We start from the raw sequence: 24,554 nt of genomic DNA on the forward strand, positions 1-24,554 counted from the left end.
CCTTATTTTGATTTTGAACGCAAGGAATATTACTACATTTGATAAAGAGTAAAGTAGACTGTGACCCTTTTTATCATTGAATTGAAAACAAAAAACATGCACTCAGCATGTGTAGTTAAAAGGCTGGGTGAGAGGCATCGCGTATCCGTTGCTCCTCTGCAGGCACCCGACGCCGAGCGGCTGGATCGTGCCCCGCGCCTCGCCGTAGGAGTTCCAGCACAGCGGCGCTACGGTGGCGCCCCCGCCGGCCGCGGTCGCCGCCGGAGACAGGCGCACATCCACCATGGTGACGCCGGTGCAGGGCCGTGCGTCGCTGCACGCCAGGCGCACCGGCTGGAACGAGTAGGTGCCGACCACGCGCCGGTACGCCACGCCGGTGATGGCCACCGCGCCGGTGCGGTTGGCGCACCGCGCGCCGCCCCTGTCGCAGTAGAACTGGTCGATGGCGATGGGCGTGGCCACGTTCGCCACCCTGACGTTGGAGAAGGTGATGTTCCGCACCGAGCCCACGCCACCCTGAGGAAAATAATGGACTGTCATTGCTCATTGCTGGTGATGATCCTGTACAGGACGTCCTGTACGTGTTTATGCTTTACCTGCCACGTCTTGATCCTGACCCCGTACAGAGCGTTCTGGACAATGATGTTCTCCGCAACTACATCAGAGACACAGGCTAAGCTGTAATCCTTCCCAAGTCCTCCTAGACTGCAGGAATTGAACGAACATTCCAAGGAAGATGGGCATGGTGCCATGGTGGTTAAACAAACGTTACTAGGCCATGTTCAGAACACAGCAAACTGAACTCTTGCTTAGTCACACTCACACAAACCTGATTCCGTGTCCGGGATTGCAGACTACGTTCTTGATGTGAACATTTGAGCACCCAGTTTGTATTGACACGCAGTCATCCCCTGAATGAAAGATTAATTAAAATGCTAGCTGTGCAGATCAGGCTTCAACATTTGAGCCATAAATATTATTGGGCTAGTAGTAGTACTAATCCGCAAGATCAGGGGCAGTTCAGTTACCGCAGCCGATGGTTGAGCTCTTGATCTCGACGTCCCTGGTGTTCTGAAGATGGATGCCGTCGGTGTTTGGGCTGTCTCCGGGAGAAGAGATGGTGATGTTTTTCACCTTGATGCCTCCGGAGCTGTCGAACTTGAGGTGGCACTGAGGGCTGTTGGTGATCCGGATGTTGCGCACCGTAACATTGAAGCTGTTGTAAAACCTTATCAGCTGAAAAAAAAAGGTATATATATCTTTAGTTTAATCCTAGGATCCAGATCATGATCTAGGTAAATTTCTTGCATATATGATGAAGCTGGCCATACATACCGTAGGCTTGACTCCTGGTGAATGCCAGTGCCCGGTAGATGTCTGCAGATAGAAGAAAATGGCGAGAGAAAGAACACACGACAGGATTAGTCATCATCGACCTTGTTGATGGTTAGTTACCAAATCTTGCAACAATATAAATAAACAAATAATTGCATGTCATGCATGTGGAATTTGTGGACGGAACCTGAGAAGTACTATTATTAGCTGGTGATGAGGCACTCTGCAGCGACGTGATGCTCTGGCCATCGACCGTGCCGGCTCCAAGGATGCTGAAGTCTTGCAGCCACTTGAAGTTGAGCCACTGGAGTGGCCTCCTGGGCTTCGGCCAGGATCCCATTTCTGGTGGCGCTAACACGGTGCCGTCGATCTGAAAAACCTTCCGCTATTAGCTGCTTTCTGCTGTACAGATCGAAATGCAAGGAAGAAGGAAGAATAAAAAGCTTGATAAGGAAGAGAAGAAGGACCTGAAGGGTGAGTTTTGTGCTGCAGGGGCCTTGGAGCGTGACCGGGGAGAGGAGGAACCGGTGCCCTGACGGGAGCAGCACGGTGGCGCGTGGGACTCGGCATGCAACTCGCCATGCTGCTACAAGTGCCTGAAGGCAGTTCAAGTTCAGTTTTACAAATATGAGTCATCACTAACTGCATGCATGGTCCATGGTCCATGGAAACCTCCTCCTCATCTGAGTATAATTCTAGCTAGTACCTCCGCGTCGTCGGTGACCCCGTCCGCCGCGGCTCCGAACGACAGGACGCTCAGCGTTGTCCTCCCCGTCGACCTCGCCGGCGACGCCAGCAGGCACAGGAGAGCGCCGGCCAACAGCGCAGCCGAGGCGACGGAGCTCCGCATCTCTCTGGTCGGCACGCACGTCCACTGATCAACTGATGAGCGTGCTAGCTAGCTGCTTTGGAGCAACAATTAAGTGGCGCGAGCCAGTGTATGGCACATATACATATACTGTAATGAACCGGCGGGATCGAGCGGAGCATGCGTTTGCTTTGCTTTGCTCCTGTGCGGCCGGCGCGCGTGGGTTAGGGTTGGCCAAATTAAATGGTAGGCGCCATACCCTCACCAGCTTTTTCCGTTTGAGGGAAGCCATGGCGTGCGCCATCGCTTTCCAATGGGTCTCATGTGTTTGTGTGAGCATTTCTTTCTCTTTATTACTCCTGCTTAGCCTTAGTAAAGCACAATGCAACATGGTGAAGAATTCTTTTTGTTTCATAAGTGCACACATGGTGAAAATTCTTTTTGTTTCTCAGACCAACGCCGGCCGGCCGCCCACATGGTGAAAATTCTGAAATGGGAACAAAACAAGAAACTGGAAAAGGAGTATTATAACCTGTTAGGGGATCATCAACCTCTGTTGGTCCCTATGGGCCATGGGCCGGGGCAATTCAAGTGCTCGGTTCAAGGTCCAAGTCATCGCGCTACTCATTCTTTGTGTTGCAAACATTGTCGTGTTAAGAGCCTAGGAATGCACAATTCCACTTTGCCGGTCGTTCAGAGCTTTCTTTCCCAGCGAACGATCCGACCGCGCCTTCTCTTTTCTCCTCTGCGTTGACATCATCGCTGATGTCATGTTGAAAAAAGCAAAATATTTATTTCAAAATGTTATAACTTCTGAATAGTGTATCTATTTTTATTTGCGTCTGCATCACTGTGTTCTATGCGACGAGACGAACAAAACTAGACCCCACTTACATATGTTTCGAAGAATTTTATTTTATTAGTAATTTATGTGTATTATAAAATAACATATAATTTATAGGCTATAACTTATAAGAATAACTTATAACATATAACTTAGCATATTTCTACTAATATGTTGTGATACTAATTTGTACATTTAAGTTTTGAATATAACTTATACACCTAACTTTACATCTAAGCCATTCGTCAAGTTATATAACTTAGAAGTTTTAAATATCTAACTTTACATAAGTTGTGTTTCATAATTTTTGTGTTTCTAGAATTTGGTTCATTCATGTGTCTGTTAATGACTTTTGTGTTTGCAGTTTTGGCACAAGTTAGTTAATTCGTTCCTTTGTGTTTAATGACTTTTTATACATAAAAGGTGTTTTATAACTCTTAAGATTTTAAGTTTTTCGCATAAGTTATATTTTATAACTTTCATGGCATAAGTTATATGATATAAGTTAATATACATAAATTGGTAGCAGAAAAAAAAATCTTCGAAACATGTGCAAATTGGGTCTAGTTTTGTTCGTCTCGTCGTGTAGAACACATCAGTGCAGACGAAATTAAAAAAAGATACACCATTCAGAAGTTATAGTATTTTAAAATAAATATTTCCCTTTTTCTATGACGTCAGTCATTCTTACAAAGCGCGCTTGAATGTGGAAGTGCGGAGCGCTGTGCATGTGCGGCTAGTTGCCAAAAAGAGAAAGAGGTGGGATTTTTTTTCCAAATAAGGTAGGTCTGAAATTGATCGTTTAATTTGATATGGGTGAACGTCCGTAATTTAGTGAGGTCGCAGCCCGTGCCTGCATGCTAACCGTGTTTGGCGTCGGTGCGTCTGCCCAGCTGGGCACCGTGCCCCGCGCAACTGTCCTATTTCTCGTTGCTCTCGTAGTCCCGTGTCAAAACGGTCAAAGCATCAGGTGTCTCCTCTCCCAGAGACCCAGACTCCTCACCAATCACATCCGGTGTAGTAGGACAAGCGGCGGCGGCGGGCGGCGGCGGAGGCCCCAGTAGCCATCTCGCTCCATCCCCTCTCCCCAGATCCTTGCAACGCGACGCGCAGATCCAATCTACTCACGCATTGCATCGCTTGTTGCTGCGGATGCGCTGCTATTGATCATCCGATCTGGTTCGTCGTCGTTCTCCATAGTTCCAGACGGCGACGATGGTGGCGGTGAAGAAGGGCCCCGCGACGACGGAGGACACCAACAAGGCGGCGTCTGAGAGGAAGACGACGAAGCCCGACATGACGAGGCGCGTGACGTCGGCGGAGATGGCGCGGCACTGCGTCGAGGGCGACGTGTGGGTGGCCGTGCAGGGTAAGGTCTACGACGTCACGCCCTGGCTGCCGCACCACCCGGGCGGGGACCTCCCGCTGCTGAGCCTGGCCGGGCAGGACGTCACCGACGCCTTCGTCGCCTACCACCCGGCGTCCGCGTGGCGGGTGCTGGACCGCTACCGCGTCGCCACGCTCTCCGACTACGCCGTCTCCGACGTCTCCAGCGACTACCGCCGCCTCGTGGCCGAGTTCGCCAAGGCGGGGCTCTTCGACCGCAAGGGCCACGGCTGCGCCGCGTCGCTGTGCGCCATGGCGGCGCTGCTGGCGGGCGCCGTCTGGCTCGTCCTCGCCACCACGAGCGTGGCCGCGCACATGGCGGCCGCCGTCATGCTGGGCTTCCTGTGGATGCAGTCGGGCTTCCTCGGCCACGACTCGGGCCACTACGTGGTGATGCGGACGGGGCCCCTGAACCGCGCCGTGCAGCTGGTGGCCGGCAACTGCGTCGCCGGCATCAGCATCGGGTGGTGGAAGCGCAACCACAACGCGCACCACATCGCGTGCAACAGCCTCGACCACGACCCGGACGTGCAGCACATGCCGCTCTTCGCCGTCTCGCCGCGCCTCTTCGCGTCCCTCACCTCCGCCTTCTACCGCCGCGCCATGCGCTTCGACGCCGCCGCGCGCCTCCTCGTCAGCTACCAGCACTGGACCTTCTACCCGGTCATGTGCGTGGCGCGCGTCAACCTCTTCGCGCAGTCGCTGCTGCTGCTGCTGGTTGTTTCCGACGCCGACGCCCGGGTGCCGGGGCGGCTCATGGAGCTCGCGGGCGTCGCCGTGTTCTGGGTGTGGTACCCGTGGCTGGTGTCCCGGCTGCCCGGCGGCGCCACCGAGCGCGCCGCCTTCGTGCTGCTGAGCTTCGCCGTCACGGGGATCCAGCACGTGCAGTTCTGCCTGAACCACTTCTCGGCGGGGACGTACGTGGGGCGGCCCCGCGGCGACGACTGGTTCCAGAAGCAGACGCGGGGCACGCTGGACGTGGCGTGCCCGCCGTGGATGGACTGGTTCCACGGCGGGCTGCAGTTCCAGGTGGAGCACCACCTGTTCCCGCGCCTGCCGCGCTGCCACCTCCGCCGCGTGGCGCCCATGGTGCGCGACCTCTGCCGCAAGCACGGACTGCCCTACCAGCGCTGCGGCTTCTGGGAGGCCAACGCGCGCACGCTGCGCGATGCCGCCATGCAGGCGCGCGAGGTCACCGCCGCCGGCGGCGGCGGTGGCTCGGGGCCCAAGCCCAAGAACCTCGTATGGGAGGCCGTCAACACCCATGGCTGATTTATTTTATTATTTTAGATGTGGATGCAGTTAGTCCATTGCGTACTTAGATGAGATTGGATGCAAACATGAAAGAAGAAACACCATTATTGTTGAGTTTGATCGGGCAGGCATGCATGAATGAATCGATTTGGAGCAGGTACAATACAATTGTATTGGGTTGGCGTTTCTTGAGTGGTATAGCTTTCCTTCCGCCTTTGCCTTTCCAACAGCTTGTGATTGGTGCAAACTGGAAAGCCCATGCAGGGTACTAGCACATGCACAGTGCTGCAAACTGGAAGTGTCACTGCCTCAAATCCATTTTTATATTATTCTGAGCAAAATTGCCGACACCAGCCATGTGCTTGGATCAACAGAGGTGCGGCGAGCACGCCGCTGCATGCTTGTGAAATCTCTCGGCAATGTGGTTCAAGGATCCACTGCACGCTTGTGAAATCCTTTTTTTTTCTGTCTACCTAATAATCATGTGTTTTTTAGCATTCCAAGAGCAACTCTAAGAGACTCTATATCCTTCCTAATAGAGATTTTGGTAAAAAAAAACCCACTCCAACAATATTTCTAAATAGTTATCCAAATATAGCCATTTTCTATTTCGGTTTTTTGGCTAGCCAAATATAGAAGACGAGAATGATTCTCTAGAGTACATACAGGATATAGAAGAACTGTTGGAGAATGAAAAGATATAACAAACGATTTTTATGTAAATGACTCTTCAACTTCTAACAAGGTAGAATGACCAACATGTGAAATCTCCATACTTGAACCATTTGTTGCATGTACGTGGTCGTTGCCATGATACTTGTCATGAATAGTCAACTTGTCGAGCTCGCTGTGCCAGAGTCCATGTACCAGTTTGTATCCACTCCATAGGATGAAGTGGTCACCGAAGATGCACTCTTTTTGTTGTGGCGGTGGTGGTCCGGTGAAACACTCATCGAAGCACTTGAAGCAGCAATGCGCCATGTGACCCTCCTTGCCACAGATCTGGCAGAAAATGCCAGACAGGAAATTTCTTCCACCGCCATCACCACCACGGCCGCGACCACCACCACAGTGACCATAATTCCCATGGCCACCTTCACCATGGCCGCCGTGGGTATTTGGTGGCAACATTGATAGAGGACTGAGATCCTGCACTATGCATCTCCTTGCAATGTTCATAGCTGATCAACTATGCATAGCACTCGGCAGCCATGATCGGTTCCACTCGTGCGGAGATTGCAAACACAGGGTCGTCGAAGTCTTCTCAAAGGCCGGTAAGGATGTAAGAGACAAGCTCCTCATCCTCCAGCTTGCGTCCCACTGATGCCATCTCATCAGCAAGACCTTTCATCTTGACAAAATATTCAGCCACAGTAGACAAACCTTTGGTGGCTGTGGCGAGCGCCATCCGTGTCGAGATCACACGCGCACGCGACTCGGAAGCATGTAATGCTTGAATGGCGGTCCAGAGTTCGACCGCCGTCTTCGATGAAGAAAATTGAGCGAAGACTTCCTTGGAGAGTGATGAAAACAGGTAACTCACGACCTGTTGATCCTGAGACACCCACTTCGCATAATCCGGATTGGGCACCGGAGCGCCTTTCTTGGCAGTGTCGGGATCAGTAGTCCCTTCGTTGAACGCCGCCGGTGGAACTACCGTGTGGGCAGGATGTACTCAGCGAGCTGAGCACCCTTCAGTGTTGAAGACACCTAAGCATGCCACATTGAGTAGTTGTCATGGGTGAGCTTCTTGGTGACAGGAGGAAGGAAACCAAAGACGAACCCCGCAGCGGCAGCGGCAGCAGAAGACGTCGCCATTGGATCTACTCTATAGGAGGGAAAATAACTTTGTATACCATGTAAAGAGTTGTGAACGAGTTGGCTATTCCTGGCCCTCGGTTATCTATTATATACTCAAAGAAAAGCCCTCTGGTGGTGGCATGTTTACAAGAGAGAAAAATTCTCAACAAGATCTCCTATACATATGCTAAACAAATCATATCTATTCTAGACAACATCATAAACCTAGACAATACTCCCTCCATCCCAAATTGTAAGTTATTCTAAGAATCTTGGAGAGTCAAAGTATCTCAAGTTTGACCAAAATTGTAGAAAAAATTATAAAGTTTTATGACATCAAATAGATATACTATGGAAATATAATTAATGAGGACCTAATGATACTTAGTTGATATCATAAATGTTATTATCCTAGCATATAAATTTGGTCAAACTTGAGATGCTTTGACTCTCCAAAATTTTTAGGATGACTTACAATTTGGGATGGACGGAGTATATCTCAAAGGATATACATCATTTAACACATCACTGTCACTTGCCACTGAAATAATAACCCACCATTGGAATCTCATGTGCTTGCAGTTCATTCCAGATACTCAAATATAGATGGGTAGATTTCACTATAAGAAATCTAACCGTTGATTATTCATATACTGTCTTTCTTTTTACATTTTCAAACTCAATAATTTAGAAGTTATTCATGATTTATATTCGTAATGTTTGACCGAAATCTTGTCCAAAACGACTTCTTTTATGCGACCTCACTAAATTACGGACGTTCACCCATATCAAATTAAACGATCAATTTCAGACCTACCTTATTTGGAAAAAAAATCCCACCTCTTTCTCTTTTTGGCAACTAGCCGCACATGCACAGCGCTCCGCACTTCCACATTCAAGCGCGCTTTGTAAGAATGACTGACGTCATAGAAAAAGGGAAATATTTATTTTAAAATACTATAACTTCTGAATGGTGTATCTTTTTTTAATTTCGTCTGCACTGATGTGTTCTACACGACGAGACGAACAAAACTAGACCCAATTTGCACATGTTTCGAAGATTTTTTTTTCTGCTACCAATTTATGTATATTAACTTATATCATATAACTTATGCCATGAAAGTTATAAAATATAACTTATGCGAAAAACTTAAAATCTTAAGAGTTATAAAACACCTTTTATGTATAAAAAGTCATTAAACACAAAGGAACGAATTAACTAACTTGTGCCAAAACTGCAAACACAAAAGTCATTAACAGACACATGAATGAACCAAATTCTAGAAACACAAAAATTATGAAACACAACTTATGTAAAGTTAGATATTTAAAACTTCTAAGTTATATAACTTGACGAATGGCTTAGATGTAAAGTTAGGTGTATAAGTTATATTCAAAACTTAAATGTACAAATTAGTATCACAACATATTAGTAGAAATATGCTAAGTTATATGTTATAAGTTATTCTTATAAGTTATAGCCTATAAATTATATGTTATTTTATAATACACATAAATTACTAATAAAATAAAATTCTTCGAAACATATGTAAGTGGGGTCTAGTTTTGTTCGTCTCGTCGCATAGAACACAGTGATGCAGACGCAAATAAAAATAGATACACTATTCAGAAGTTATAACATTTTGAAATAAATATTTTGCTTTTTTCAACATGACATCAGCGATGATGTCAACGCAGAGGAGAAAAGAGAAGGCGCGGTCGGATCGTTCGCTGGGAAAGAAAGTTCTGAACGACCGGCAAAGTGGAATTGTGCACAGGCTGGGCCGTTGATCGGTGCGGCGCATGCCATGATGCCAACAAGTCGATCGATGCCAGTTTCAGGTTGTTGCTGCCGCTGCTTTTGCGCGCACGCTGATTTCTCATTTCTGCGGCCGTTAAATCACGGGCTTTTTTGAACGCCAAAGAGCTTTGTGCTGGCTTTTTTTTTTTCTTTCTTTCTTTTTTTTTTACAAATGGAATCGAACAAATTTTACCGAAGTGTCAGTTCGTTGCAAGTTGCAACAATCGCGGTGTCAGAAACTCAGAACGTACGCTGTGAAGCGTCGAACTGTGCCTACGTACAAGTCATTACTACGTTGTTGGGCGTTATAAGTGTTTATGTTTGGAAAAAAAATCTATTCTACTATTATAGTCTAGTTTCCTTTTTGATGCTTTATAATGGTTGTAACCTGCCCAATGGTTCTCCGTTTAAGACAATGTACCTCATGAGCTTGAGGATCTAGTGTCTAGTGAGGTCGTACATTGTGACAGATGAGTGATGAAATACGCATTTCTTAAAAGAAGCTCTAGAAAAATAAAAGGTTATCTGGAAAATTCTAGAAAATTCTCAAAACTTTTTGACCAATGTATAAATGTGTTTTAAAAACTTATCACAGTAAAAAAACATAATACACAATTAGCACAAAACGCATGGTATGAATTCATTTAGCACCAGTGTATGCTGCATTAATGCAAGTTGCATCTCATATTTTTTTGTCATGAATCTTTTTAAAACATATTTATACACCAACTAGAAAGTTTTGAGAATTTTCTATATTTTGTTGGGTATTATTTTCCCTGATTTGCTAGAGCTAAATCTTTTTTTGGGAAGCATCTAGAGATATTTTCATTTTTAAATATTTTTTTAAAAACAAAAGATATATTTTCATGAGCTCTAAATATTTATTTGGATGTGACATATCCTAATCTATCTCCAAAATCATTTTCTAGAATTTCTCAAAGCATAGAGACATTTCTTGTTATTTTAAAACATTATCATGTGTTTACCCATTTATCAAACTAAAAAGAAAAAAACACTTCAAACCAGGACATGTGGTAATTTGAACGGTTTCAAAAGTTGAGAAGTAAAACATCTGATATCAAAGACAGACTACTAGCATATGGAAGTTAGCTAATACTATTGATTTTTACTAGTGGGGCAATTAGATGACATTTTAGTCTAGCCAAGTTATAGATCCTCTCTTCTAGCTAATAATAGCAAGTAGTACTTAGTTTGGGTAAAGTAGTTAGTAACTTTTTTTAATCTCAGCTGGGTAATTCTTTTTGAACTACTGTTAGTTAGAATATTAATTGAGACATTTAGATTTATTAGTGTTATAATTTTAGCTGCCATATTGAAATCGAATTTTCGGTACTGGTCGAGCTGTTGACTCTTCACAAAAGAAACGGAACCGACTTGCTCCGGAGTTAGAACTGGACACGCACAGGCAGAAACCTCGGACGAGACCGCGGCAGGCGGCAGCAGCCTGCCAGTTCCAGTTCCAGTGGCTTTGCGTCGCCGTCGCCATCACTATTGCAGTATGAGAGCCTTCTCGTGGCGGTGACTGGTACGTGCCAGCATTCGTCTGGTTTAGTTACTAAAATATTTTGCAGAATTTTTCATATTTATCATCAGAGCAACAGCAATGTATATTGCTCAACCAGTCCATAGGACTGGGTCCCACAGCAGGTGGCTGTTGTTATGTTACATGCCACATTGTATACTGATGAACCGGTCAATAGCGGCGGGTCCCAGGTGAGATATAAAAAATCTCGTTCCTCAACCTGCCTCATCCCTTCGCACGAGGGGATGGAAGAGCTTCGTTCCGCCGCCGCCTCCTCGTCTCCCTCTCCGATCTCACCGCCTCCAACAAATCCGAGCATGTCGTTTTGTGTCTACCTCCTCAAGTATTGCTTCTACTAGAATCTGCATCTTCCATGACGTGCTGAAGCCTGTGAAGTCAGATCGGGCGGCTTTGATTGACGATCTCACTGGCGGCGGCGACCTGGGGCGTGCTCGCAGATAGCCAGGAACCTGAGGCACCGGCACCTTGCAGACAGGCGGCGCGACCTGCTCGTGGACGCGCGGCATGGCCAGATCATGGATGGACGACAATCTGAGCGCGGCCACCTCGCATGGCGCTTGGATGGGCGGCAATCTGGGGCGCGGCCTGCTCGTGGACGGCTAGCGGGGCGTGGCCAGATCATCAGGTATATTTAGTTGTCTACCACCAATTTCTGCTATATTTAGTTCTGATTGCTTCTCTTGTTGTGCAGAGCATTGAGAACTTGACTCGGATCCATGAGAGGAAGCGTTGGCTGCAGCTCCACCAAGATGGGCGAATTGCAGCACTGATGGTGGCCTATTGCCTACAACTGCACTTGAAGGACCAACACTTTCATGAAGATGAAATCCTCGAAAGCCTGGTGGAGGTGCCTGAAGCCAACTCCCTTGTTGTTGAACACCTTGAAAACTGGGAGCAGATTGGCCATATGGTGGGTGGGTTCCCCGAGGACCAAAAGGATTGAAGTTTTGTAGAATGTTGGATGTTCCAAAGGGAAACTGAGATTGGGGTGTAGGAGGTGAGAACTGACCACTACCCTCTGATAAGTATTGAGATGGAGAGCCTTGATTTCAGGAGGTTTGAAAAAAATCCGGGGGGGGGGGGGGGGGGGGCGTTCCATTGGAAGGTTGTGTTCTAGAGTAGATCTCAGGTGCTGGGATTGAACAGGAAGCTTCAAGTTTGAGTTCGCAGAGGTAGCAAGCAGGCAGGTGAAGATGAGGCCAACGCCCTCCAGTTTTGTAGAGGAGCAAGCAAGCACGTCAAGATGAGGCCAACGGCTACCTTCCTGAGCCAACGGCTCCTTCTTTGTTTAATGCACTGTGTCAGATGAACAGTTAAAATAGTGTTTTTTATTTTGTTACGGGCTGACCATAGCGCAATGGGTGACTTTTACTATTTCTTTGCTATGGACTGCTGCTACAATGTATCAGCTACCTGATATCTATTTCTTTAATCCGTATGGACTACTTTTGCTGAACATTGTGGTTGCCCTCACATCTAATCTTGCAATACATACATGGAGCACTAAATATAGATAAAAAAATAACTACTTAGATATTTTAATTTGCGAGACGAATCTTTTAATCCTAGTTAGTCTATGATCGGACAATATGTGTCAAATATAAACGAAAGTGTTACTATTCTTTTGCAAAAATTTTTGAACTAAACAAGGCCGTGTCGATGGTTGACAGATTGCTTGTTTATAATCGAGTGGCGTGGCTTGCATGATGCACACCGAATAAAAATAAAATCGAGTCCTTTACCCTCTCTCTGTGATGGCAAAAATTTTAGTTTTTGGCTACTGTAGTACTTTCATTTTTATTTGACAAATATTGTCCAATCACGGAGTAACTAGGCTCAAAAGATTCATCTCACAAATTACAGATAAACTGTGTAATTAGTTTTTATTTTCGTCTATATTTAATGCTCTATGTATATGACTAAAGATTCGATGTGACGGAAAATTTTGAAAATTTTTTGGGACTAAACAAAGCCTCATTTTTTAGGAGAACCGCGGGAGCCACCATCTTCCCCTGAGGTGTGGGTGACCAACGCGGCACACAGCCGCACAAGTGTCGTACGTGGACAGTGCCCACCGGCGTGGTTGGTGAGGTCGGCGCTTCAGCCACAAGCTATGTACGGACCAAGGGCCGTCGATCACCTGTCCTCGACAGACGATGCTGGATTACATCACAGCCAATTGATAACGACGTCTTCTGCACTGCAGCGACGGTGGTTCCTACTTTTGGACAAGCCGCAAACGCTCAGCTTCCGAATTCCGAAGCCCGGTCACGGAGGCCGTCCGTCCCGGCATCACGCTGGTGGCCTCCGCTGTTGCCTTCGTGGCACATCACATTAATTGGCACGGCGCGCTCGCGCTGGTCGGCAACGGCACGCCGCCGCCCGGAGACTTCCGTCCGCTCCGATCCTCCCCACGCCCGCGAGCGCGAGGACAATCACCTCGACCGCGCTCTTCAGCCAAATAATAAAACCCTCCCCTCCCGACCGGAACGCCGCGTCCGGCACCACCGCACCCCGCACGCGCCCGCCACGGCGCAACCCCCGTTCCCGTTTCGCGCCACACCAACACCATGGCGCCGCCACAACCCCGCCTCGGCCTCCTCGCGCTCGCCATCCTCCTCGCGCTCTGCCCCGCGGCGTCCGCGGACCCGCGCACGTCCGTGGCGGGGCAGACGTGCGCGCCGGGCACGGCCGTGTCGGGCTCCACGCTGGCCGACAACTTCGTGCCGGCCATGGACGAGCTCAACACCAACGTCAGCGCGCACGGCTTCGGCACCTCCGCCGTCGGCTCGGGCCCCAACACGGTGTTCGGCCTCGGCCAGTGCCTCCGCGACCTCTCCTCCGTCGACTGCAAGCTCTGCTTCGCCGAGGTCCGGTCGCTGCTGCCCAAGTGCTACCCGCGCGTCGGGGGCCGACTCTACCTCGACGGCTGCTTCGGACGCTACGGCAACTACTCCTTCTTCGGGGAGGCCCTCGACGCCGCCACCGACGCACGCGTCTGCGGGACGGAGGGGAACTACACGGGCCCCGCCGACCCGCGGGCGTTCGAGGACGCCGTGCGCGCCGTGCTGGCCAACGTCACCGCCGCGGCGGCGGCGGAGGCTCCCGGGAGCCAGGGGTTCGGGGCGGGCTCTGCGGCCGTCGGGGCCGCCACGGCGTTCGCGATCGCGCAGTGCTGGGAGTCCCTCAACGCCACCGCGTGCGCACAGTGCCTCCGCGCCGCGTCGGACGCAGTGGCGCCCTGCGCGCCGGCCACGGAGGCTCGCGCGCTTTTTGCAGGCTGTTACCTCCGTTACTCCACCAGGCAATTCTGGAATGTCAACGCCACGGCGGGATCGGACTCGTCAGGTACGACGAATTCAAATTCGGAAACCACATTATTCAATGCTTTGGCTGCTTTGCTCGCCCGATTTAGTTCGATGATGTTCAACGTTGACCACACTCAGCGGATAATCACGTTATTCTTTATGTCACGTTGAAAACCAAAATCAATCGAAGAAAATCATGGTTAATCAACCTAACTTTATTGACTGGAAGTGTTGTGACTGAATAAACCTAAAGATGTTTGGCTTTGCCATCTACTATGTAGGGACTAAGGAATATAAAATTTGTCAAAACCAGCAACTAACAGACCTGTTTCGGATCACCTTTGTTTTGACCAGAGCATTTGTTTAGTTTTCTCAATGGTTACTAGTTACTACTACTAGAAAGAAAGCAGACAAAGTTGCCACAACGTCAGTGCATCCGTAAGAATAGTCTAGTTACGTCATCATCATTGCCAAGCCAATGTGAAATCCTTATTTGTTTGGAGGAAGAAAACATTTGACAATTTTTCACATATGAAAGGTTCTTGTTTATCTTGTCACCAATTACCTAATACTAGTATTCTTCTTGTTGACTAGAAGGTGCACCACAAGTTTTCTCTCAGCTGCTCCTTTCGTTTGTTTTCCTTAAAATAACTTCTCAATAATATGCAGGACACAGTGGCATTTTGTGGATATTGCTGGGTTCATTTCTTGGTGCTTTTGCCATTGTTCTCGTCATTGCTTTTCTGGCATGGAAGAAAAGAATTCTCAGCAGGAGAAAAGGGTGCAACTCCTTCATAGGTCAGTTTCAGATTTAAGATTTCAATATCTGGAAACTTTATTCTTCATAACTGATATATCTGTAGTGAACTACAGATATGTATGGAGATGGACTCTCCGTCAGAATTGCACAGTCTAGTTTAAGTTTCAAATATGAAGAGTTAAGAAAAACAACAAATTATTTTGATCCATCAAACAAACTTGGTCAAGGAAGTTATGGAGCTGTATACAAGGTATAAAGGTTTACCTTATCTGAAATGTTATTTTGAATTTCCTAGCAATGGGTTAAATATGAAACTGAAACTTTCAGATATTGATCCCAAGATTCCTACTCTGTAGGCTGTTCTTCCGGATGGAAAGGAAGTAGCTGTCAAGAGATTATTCCTAAATACAAGGCAGTGGGCTGATCAGTTTTTCAATGAAGTCGACCTAATAAGTCAAGTTCGTCATAAGAATCTAGTTAAGTTGCTTGGCTGCAGCATGAATGGTCCAGAGAGTTTGCTTGTTTATGAATACTACTTCAACAAGAGCCTTGATCTCTTCTTGTTTGGTAAGGCTATGATGTGATGCTGTCTGTCGCTCTTGTGGTTTCATTTTATTTACTTTTTGGTAGTATTCTTTGAAGGGTGTCAAGTTAGGATCGAGAATGATTAGCATTAGCTTAGAATTATTCAATCAGTATGATGCTATTTATGGGTCAATTATTTTCATTATCTTGATGGGTTATTCTTAAAAAGGAAATCTAGGTAATCTTGCCATTCCTTCTGTCAATTTAAGAGTAGGCTTCACTCATAATTGGTTCTGCCTTTCATTATTTTGAATTGCCATTTTTGTGCCAAAGTCAAAAAAGCGATAAAATGCCTGTTCGGCTGGCTGACTGTGGCTGTCCCTTTTTATTGTTGATGATAGCCTATGGATGTCAGCCTGCTACTTGCCTCCTCTCGTATCTGTGGGTTCGCATGTTTAAAAAAAGTAAGTACATAACAGAATTCATGTTTGAATAAACTACATGAAGAAACTTTCCTACTTCATGTTTTGATAGTAACTCATAATTCATCTGATCCTTTCAAGTTCTGCCTAGAACTTTCTCTTTTGTTTTTTGCCGTTTCCTTTACAGAAAATTAGAATGGGTGTTCCAAAATTGCAATAACCAATTGTCTTGTAATATTCTTTCAGATACAAGTCGTAGAAGAAATTTAACCTGGGATCTCAGGGTCGATATCATTCAAGGCATTGCTGAGGGGCTCTCTTATCTCCACGGGGAGTCAGAAATACGGATTATTCACCGAGATATCAAAGCTAGCAATATTCTCTTGGATGATAAATTGAAACCTAAAATAACTGATTTTGGCCTTGCAAGAGCTTTCGGAGAAGAGGTTACTCATCTTACCACTGGTGTTGCTGGAACATTGTAAGATCCTTTATCATATTCACAGAAGTATTTACAGGGTTATTAATTCTGTTGTCGTGTCAAATGGTAACGGTGCAATTTGAGTTTCTAAACTAAACTCACAAAATAAGTGTCTTGCAGAGGCTACATGGCTCCTGAATACATAGTGCATGGGCATTTGACAGAGAAAGCTGATGTCTTCAGCTATGGTGTTCTTGTTCTCGAGATTGTAACAGGGAAAAGATGTAGCAACTCAAATGGTTCACACGGAGGACAGGTTTTGTTAACAAAGGTAGTACTATGATGTTATTGACCTCACTATTGAATTTGCTTGCTTTCTGTTATGATAGTTCTGTAATCATAATTCATATACGGGGTCTTCATGTTCCCAAAAATGTGCTGGTACTCAATCTAATTCTCCATTTAGATTTGCAGAAGAGGTCGAAATTCTTTCAAAATCTAATTATGAGAAGGGGGCTAATAACGATCTGGCTAGAAGAGTTGTAGCTTAGCCGCTTCATACTGGCGTAGTGCCATCTATATTGTTCATTAAAACTGAGATTGTAGAGCAGGTATTTGTATGCTGATTCATGTATTTCAGACAGTAGAAAATTGAGAAGACTTTTCTGCAATAGCACTTTGGCCTATTGTTATGTTTAAATCATTTTAGAGTCTGTATATTAGGAATCATTTCAGAAATAGAAGTTCTAAACATGAATTTCCAGATTTGCATCTTTGTTGAAGGAAAGAGGAGTACTGGTGTAGTCAGCCTGACCAACTAAAACAAATTATCAGACCATTTACTTGATCATTCCAAGTTCCAGCTATAATATAACGTGTCTAATATGAATAATTTCTTTAAATTCAAGGTATGGAAACACTACAAGGATAACAGAGTGGAGATGATTGTTGATCGAAGCATCTATGAAGACTCTATCAGGGATGAGGCCATGCATATACTGCAGATTGGACTGCTATGTACACAAGCAAATCCTGATGACAGGCCTACAATGGGGAAGGTGGTGGAGTTGCTGAGAAACCACAGGAATGCTTTGGAGATTGTCTTGAGTGACCCTCCATTTCTGAATGTTGATGCTGTTGAGGACATCAAAGAAGGGGAGCATTCACGATTGCTGTCCTCAAATTCTGCTCCGTCACTGTCAGGCTCGTCCCGATCTTACTTAAGTGGGAGATAATCTTGGTGATTTGTTTCCTAGTTCTCAAGAGAAATATATTTAAGAGTTTGTACAGTTATGTGTGATGTAAATTGATCGTGTTAGCATATAGATCTTTTGAGAGGAATCCAGCAGCCTATAATTCATAAAGTGTGCTAGACTGGGGGGCACCACCACAATTGTACATAAATATTTTGTCCCACCATAATTATACATAAATACAAGCGAGTTCATGTGACTTTTGCGATATAAATTTATATGATACTCTTAATGAATGAAGCTAATTACCCGTTGATGAATACTGCATAGCTAGCTGTTTCTATTTGTTGTGTAACCAGTGGATCTTGCAACAAATGATATAGGTATCTGAGTTCAGAACATAAATCCTGGTTCGACTTTTTGGCTAAAAAATCATGTCTGCTGGCATGTAGGTCATTCTGTCATTCATGCAAATCTGTTTAACGTTTTCTAAATTATATATTTATAAGCTCCTTTTCTCAGATTGTACTTTTTCATGAGATTCACACTACCAGATAGATTGGACAGAAATATATTGATAACAGTTTTGCTACATCATGCCTAGGTGAAAAACTTCCCTCCTATACCTAAATTTTATGAGCATATTATAAGCAAAAATTTGGGTGTTTTAGAGGAGTTCCAAATCCAGATTAACAATGTTCTAAAAATTGGGTGAAATATTCTTCTCCAGACCTGAATTTTCAGTTAGACCAAATCTACCTAGAAATTGCACCAAAATAATCACCATAACCCTAATACATTGAATATACATCCAGCATAAGTTGATAGTAACTAAAATTGGGATGTGGGGGAGAAGATTTATACTTGAACCTTAGTTTTATAACTTTCATTTATGCTATTAAGAATAAAGGGAAGCAAAAAAAATCAGGTGCGGAAGAGAAGATGTTCACCCGAGTACGGAGTAGGTCCCCCCCCCCCCCCCCCAACTTTGGGGATTTTCCATTATAGCCCTAAATGAGCTAAGTAAACTATTGTGTAATTAAAGGGTAAATGACCCCCTATTGATATTTGTGCCCTCCAAATCTAAATCCAGGTTTTGTCACTGGCAATTGATAATCTTTAAAATGGTAGTGGTACTCTTCATAGCAAAACTATTGTGTAATTAAAGGGTAAATGGCCCCCTATTGATATTTGTCCCCCCTAAATCTAAATTTTGCCTTCATCACTAGCGATCAGAGGTGGAGCCAACAACTTTGATTAAGGGGGGCCGGACAAATAGGATGACACACACATTAGTGCATATTTCAACAACTTTTTCAGTACTTTTACATGTGTAGTTAGTATTCATAACGAAAAATAGATGAATTGGCACATTTTCACAATACTATGATTAAAAATAGATGAACTGTCATGTTCTTTTGCTGTAAATTAATAGCATTTATAGGCGTACTCAACTAACTTTGACTGTGTTGGAGAGGGGGGGGTGAAAGGTCCTAATATGGCTAGAGGGGGGGTGAATAGTCTATTTAAAAATCTACAAACTCACTAGAGCAAGAGGTTAGTAAATAACATTTATAGGGGTACATAACTAACATTTATAGGGGTACTTAACTAACCAGCAAGGAAACCAGACTGATAACTTGGCAGGCTAACTTTCGGGTTTCATGTGAAGAGTTGAACTAACAAATAGCTTGAAACTTGGTTTGTTGAGAGACAGTAGTATCATGGGCATGCTATGTCAAGTGGTAAGCTATCAGCATCACTGGAAATTCAATGAAAAAGTCTTCATCATGCTACTACTTTTCAAATCTGATGTCTGGAAACCTGTACTGGTCAAAATGGATAAATTATTCCACACATAGTTAATTGATGTTCAAAGTGTTCATTTTGACCGAGTGGAATTCCAATATAAATAAGGTGAGGTGTCATTCTCAAATTGGCTGATATGGGTATGGTTTTGTTCTTCTGGATTCATGGTAGTGTGGCAAAGTCAAACGCATACAGAAATTTCTCACAATCTCTCTCTAAAAAAGGGATAAAATGTAATACTAATATCTCACCAAGGTTTGCAGGAAGTCAGGAACTCACTGGAGAGCAGGCAGTTGAAGGTATCTTCATTGTGCCCCTCGCTACCCTCAACTTTCAGCAAAGAGTGTCAATAGCTCATTCTTTGTTTCCTTGCAGGCTTGTTTTCATCTACAAGCTTTAAAAATTTAATCTCTTACTTGTATACATCACAGATTATAAAGCTGAAGCAGACTTGTCATCTTAGTATTTTCCAGCCTTTTCTTGCTTTTGTTCTTCTTGTTTTAGAATCTTGCCATGGAATTCTAACAAGAACAAGAAATAGAGTGGTTCCGTGTTTCCGGAATGAGATATTACTGTTCTTTTCTTCTGGCTCCTGTCATAGTTGCCTGTTTCTCCTCCTGTATAACAACCACTACCCTGGCTGACCCTCGAGCAACGGTGGTTCGTGAGTTCTGCAACAAAACCAAAGATGACGGTCCTGGGGCAGTTTGGGCCAACAACTTTGTGGTCGCCTTCGACAACCTGAACTCAGATCTCGAGCAAAAGGGATGGGGGGTAACTTCCGTTGGGCAAGATCCTATTACCTTCTATGCGCTCGTGCAATGTCTGGAAGATCTTAGCAAGGTTGACTGCACGCTGTGCTACTCAGAAATAAGGTCTCTTCTCCCGAAATGCTATCCGGAAATTGGAGGCCGGATATATCTTGATGGCTGCTTCATGAGGTATGCAAATTACTCTTTCTTCGATGAGGTCATGGACTCGTTGGATACAAGTGTGTGCTCCTCCAGTAACCGCAGCTCAGACCAGCAGGGCTTTGGTTCAGCTGTGAATGCTGTGTTGAGTAATGTGACTTCCTTGGCTGTCAAGAGCAACAAAGGTTTTGCTGTTACTTCAGCTTTCAGATCAACAAAATTTGCAGCTTATGCACTTGCTCAGTGCTGGGAGAACCTGAACACTTCGAGCTGTGCAGCCTGTCTCAGTGCAGCTGCAGCATCGGTGGCTAAATGTGCACCGGCAGTGGAAGGCCGTGCACTCTTTGCTGGCTGCTTCATCAGATATTCGACAACGCCTTTCTGGAACTCTGAGGATTCTGCATCAAGCTTCAGCTCAAAGAAAAGGGTTGTTCTTTGGACAGTCCTGAGTTCCTCTGTTGGTCTCATTCTTGTACTTATCGTTTCAGTACTGGCATGGAAGAAGAAGAAAGCTTGCAAGGCAGGAGAGGGATCATTGAGGGGTTAGTATTGTAGCTTGTCCTAAACTTTCTTTACTCCTTATTGATTCTGCTTTTTTTTAATTGGCTCCAACTGCTTGAAAAACTTGAGCAACTGCAGGCTTGTATGGCTCTGAACTACCTGCAAGAATTTCCATATCAAGTCTGAATTACAGTTATAAGGATTTAAAGAAAGCGACATGTTCATTCAGTGTAGAGAACAAGATAGGCCAAGGCAGCAATGGTACTGTGTACAAGGTATATATGTGGATCCTTTTTTTTTTTGGGTGCAAGGATGCTGTGTCTTGCAAGACAGCAAAGTTTCTGTCACTCAGAGGTTGTAATTATTTCACATACAGGCTGTTCTTCCTGGTGGGAATGAAGTCGCTGCAAAGAGACTGTTCCTGAACACAAAACAGTGTGTCGATCAGTTCTTCAATGAAGTTGATGTGATAAGCCAAGTGCGTCACAAAAATTTGGTGAAATTGCTTGGATGCAGTGTCGATGGCCCGGAAAGCTTCTTGATATATGAATATCACTTCAACAAGAGCTTAGATCTGTTCATATACGGTAAATTTAATACTCATTTCATTCTAGATTCATCCTATCATATATTTTTCGTGCATGATCAGCATGGACACTGGTTTCATGTTGAATTAGAAGGTAAGGGCAGCAAGTACCATTCTTTTCTGACAGGCTTAGTAACTGAAGTATTAGTATTATATGTCACACATAGTAACTGAAGTACCATTCTTTTCTATGTGTGCAGCTGATGACCAGAACAGGCATCTGGATTGGCAGCAAAGATTCGATATTATTTTTGGCATAGCAGAGGGCCTATGCTACCTCCATGTAGAGTCGGAAACTCGGATCATTCACAGGGACATCAAAGCCAGCAATGTCCTGTTGGATCAAAAGCTGAAGCCGAAGATAACTGACTTTGGGCTTGCTCGAGTCCTATGCGCTGACAGAACTCATCTTACGACAGGAGTTGCAGGGACAGTGTAAGTAATGCCTTGCCAGCATGATGGTCATCTTCTGTTTAATTTGTTTGCTTCAGTTATGCACGATCTTTCTGTGAGGCAATCGCAAAGATCTCACCAAGTGAGATGGCTCAATATATGTGCAGTGGTTATATGGCTCCTGAGTATGTCGTACATGGACACCTCACCGAGAAGGCCGATGTGTACAGCTTCGGCGTGCTGGTTATCGAGATCGTCACCGGGAAGCGGTGCTGTGGGTCGACGGGGTCTCACTCTGGTCACTCACTTTTAGCAGAGGTTTGAGCCATCTCTGATTCTCTGAACGTTGAAGCATAGATTTGGCTAATGAGATGAGATCTGTATGTATTTGGCAAAAGTCTAAATTTTCACCAGCATTAAAACAAATGCTAAAGTAGTTAACCTCCTTTCAGTAAAAGAAAAAGGAAAAGGAAATAACACATCTATCTGATCTGATATTCTGAAATTGATACGATAATACTGTTGTGGATGTTTGCAGGTTTGGCATAGCTACAAGACCAGCACAGTGGAGAAAATCGTTGACGCGAGGCTGCAGCAGGAGGTTCGTCCGTTCGACTTCGAGGAGATCACGCGCGTCGTGCAGATCGGGCTGCTGTGCACACAGGCAAACCCTGACGAGCGGCCGGCCATGTCGAGAGTGGTGGAGCTGCTGAGGGACAGGGACGGAGCGCGTGGCGACGCGGAGTTCGTCCTGGGCGACCCCCCGTTTTTCGAGGTCGAGATCGACGTCGGGGGAGGCGTCGACGGCGAAGCATGCAAGCTGCTGCCCTGAAACTCGACCTGCTTGACAAATTCTGAGTTCAGAGGTCCATGATTTATCGGACCTGGTGTCTTTTTAAGGTGTTCTGAATCTGATATCAGACATTTTCCAATCTGATGTGGTGCAATCACGTTGAATTTGGTGCCTGTGCGGTGCCTCTCTCATGTAAAGGTGCCCACTTTAAGGGTCACTTTGAAACCAGGAATTTTACAGCAGTTAGCTCATTTTCATATAAAAAACAGAAAATAAAAAAAAATCCCCCGCATTTCACAAAGAGGCCCTATATTTAATTAACATTTTCTAATAAACATGGAGACGTATTCGTCCAAAGATGCATCAATCGATTCATAAGCATATTGAGCAGCAAAAAGATTAAACGCTTCTGCTATGAATAAAAACACTTACTCCATCGATACGAGAAGTCAACTAATGTCAATTTTGACTAGATTTATAAAAATAGTATCAACATGTTGTATTTTCAAATAGGTTTAATATAAAAAATATATGGCATAGTTAATTTAATGATGTTTATTTGACATCATAAATGTTAGTGTCTTTTTAAATATATTGATCAAAGCAGAGATTGTTTGACAATGCGCCGAGTGCTGGAGGAGACAGAGGAGGAGCTGGATGCTGCACCGAGATGTTGTCCCATGGCAATTGGCAAGCAGAACTTGAACGATGACCATGGTCAGTTGGAAGTGGACTCGCGCAGAACACCGCCGTCGTGCTTGCTGCCTCCATGGACGGGTACTGCAACTTGGGTAGGTTGTAGGCGTCGCGGTTGGTGCTGGACTCGCCGTGGTTTTCAGAAACCTTCACTGATTGAGTAAAGATTTTTCCCAGCGCTTCAGGTATTTCTTTTGGGGAGAGCATGAGTTTAGGACTGAACATGCCAGTTTGTGCTATATGGACATTTTAGTTAACCTGCTCAGCTTTTCTGTTTATTTTGAATGGTCATAATAAGTGGATTACTTTATGCAGTCCCTTTATTTTCCTTTTAACAGGGGAGTGCAGAAAAATATCCGCCAATGACCCGAATTCTGCAATATATGTGACACATAGTTCTAAACAACCGGGGCCTCTCCTGTTTCCTTAAAAAAAAACATAGTTCTAAACAAATAAAGTCAAAGGTTTGTCCAGAGCTATGTTTTCATCTGTAAAAATAGCTATCCGACAACCATACGTTTTGATCCGCCAAAAAAAAATCATACGTTTTAGTCAAGAATTATCATAAAAGTTATATCCATCATCTCACAGGTGAGCACATATGCTTTTTCTGGTGGCCAGCACTCTGTAAACCTCCATAGGGAACTCGGTGCTAACCTTGATGTAAGCCTTTTATATAGTATTCATGAGCACTATTGAATAGTAAGCTACTTATGGTATAATTATGCACTGTGTTCTGATTTTTGCTTTGATACAAAAAAAATAGATCTGAAATAATACACAAATTTGAATGATCAGCATGAGCTACCGTTATTGTAGTTAATGCATGTAGTTAGAACCTCTTCATATTTCTTGATGAAGTCTTTATTTCATTGTCACATTTCAGTGCTACCATAACATGCTGAAGATTTTATATAACTTACCAACATTATTCGAGTTAATTCTTGTATTTCTTAAGAACACAACCGATCTGTGAATTCATGTCTTGTTCAGGTCGATGTTCCAATCAAGTACCTAACTTCTTCCTAGAAGATGATGATGAGCTTGAGCACATAAAAAGGGTGCATTTTTCATTCAGGAAAAACGAAGTTGCACTTTCTTCTTTTTGATTGAAAGACCAAGATGCACTCCCACTATGAAACTCATTATTTACTAGTATGAAGCACTGAAGCTTATTTTCCAATACCGAACTCATTAATACTCGATACCAGGAGTACAAGGAAGGAAGGATGCTGACCGGTGAAGTGAAGCAACGAGTCATTGCAGTTCTATCTGATCTGGTTGATTGACGAGCTAGAGTTCAAGTGACTGAAGAGGTAGATGAAAATAATCTTCGATGTTTTTTATCCATCATCATGTTGCCCAATTGGGCTCTTGCACGTTTGGGCTGTTTGTTTCTGTTGCGCGCACACACACATACATCTCTTAAGATCCATAGTTTAAT

At 44.8% G+C, this 24,554-nt stretch overlaps 4 protein-coding genes across 6 annotated transcripts; 3 read left to right on the forward strand and 1 right to left on the reverse strand.

Moving 5' to 3' along the window:
* Positions 12 to 2,268, reverse strand: LOC8078587 (polygalacturonase At1g48100). Its single transcript, XM_021456539.1, has 8 exons — positions 2,042 to 2,268; positions 1,803 to 1,931; positions 1,523 to 1,705; positions 1,336 to 1,377; positions 1,029 to 1,236; positions 830 to 911; positions 597 to 705; positions 12 to 516 (listed from the first exon to the last, which is right to left on the reverse strand). The coding sequence occupies exons 1-8, from the start codon at positions 2,183 to 2,185 to the stop codon at positions 103 to 105; spliced, it is 1,311 nt and encodes a 436-aa protein (XP_021312214.1). The 5' UTR covers positions 2,186 to 2,268; the 3' UTR covers positions 12 to 102.
* LOC8075008 (delta(8)-fatty-acid desaturase 2) lies at positions 3,793 to 5,795 on the forward strand. Its single transcript, XM_002455743.2, has one exon. It carries the CDS (start codon positions 4,203 to 4,205, stop codon positions 5,643 to 5,645), a length of 1,443 nt encoding a protein of 480 aa, XP_002455788.1. The 5' UTR covers positions 3,793 to 4,202; the 3' UTR covers positions 5,646 to 5,795.
* On the forward strand, positions 13,064 to 17,735 carry LOC8075009 (cysteine-rich receptor-like protein kinase 2). 3 transcript variants are annotated; one of them, XM_002455744.2, is made up of 8 exons: positions 13,074 to 14,140; positions 14,770 to 14,898; positions 14,974 to 15,110; positions 15,217 to 15,427; positions 15,787 to 15,849; positions 16,054 to 16,288; positions 16,409 to 16,559; positions 17,137 to 17,735. In XM_002455744.2, exons 1-8 carry the CDS (start codon positions 13,363 to 13,365, stop codon positions 17,461 to 17,463), a joined length of 2,031 nt encoding a protein of 676 aa, XP_002455789.1. In that variant the 5' UTR covers positions 13,074 to 13,362; the 3' UTR covers positions 17,464 to 17,735. The 3 variants fall into 3 exon arrangements, with proteins under 3 accessions (XP_021311201.1, XP_002455789.1, XP_021311200.1); XM_021455526.1 differs by lacking the exon at positions 17,137 to 17,735 and having other exon boundaries at positions 13,064 to 14,140; positions 16,399 to 16,558; XM_021455525.1 differs by lacking the exon at positions 15,787 to 15,849 and having other exon boundaries at positions 13,075 to 14,140.
* On the forward strand, positions 19,358 to 22,697 carry LOC8078589 (cysteine-rich receptor-like protein kinase 2). Its single transcript, XM_021457709.1, has 6 exons — positions 19,358 to 20,683; positions 20,781 to 20,917; positions 21,019 to 21,229; positions 21,429 to 21,663; positions 21,789 to 21,939; positions 22,160 to 22,697. Exons 1-6 carry the CDS (start codon positions 19,792 to 19,794, stop codon positions 22,451 to 22,453), a joined length of 1,920 nt encoding a protein of 639 aa, XP_021313384.1. The 5' UTR covers positions 19,358 to 19,791; the 3' UTR covers positions 22,454 to 22,697.

This window comes from Sorghum bicolor, chromosome 3, assembly GCF_000003195.3.
Source record: "Sorghum bicolor cultivar BTx623 chromosome 3, Sorghum_bicolor_NCBIv3, whole genome shotgun sequence".
NCBI classification, from domain to species: domain Eukaryota; kingdom Viridiplantae; phylum Streptophyta; class Magnoliopsida; order Poales; family Poaceae; genus Sorghum; species Sorghum bicolor.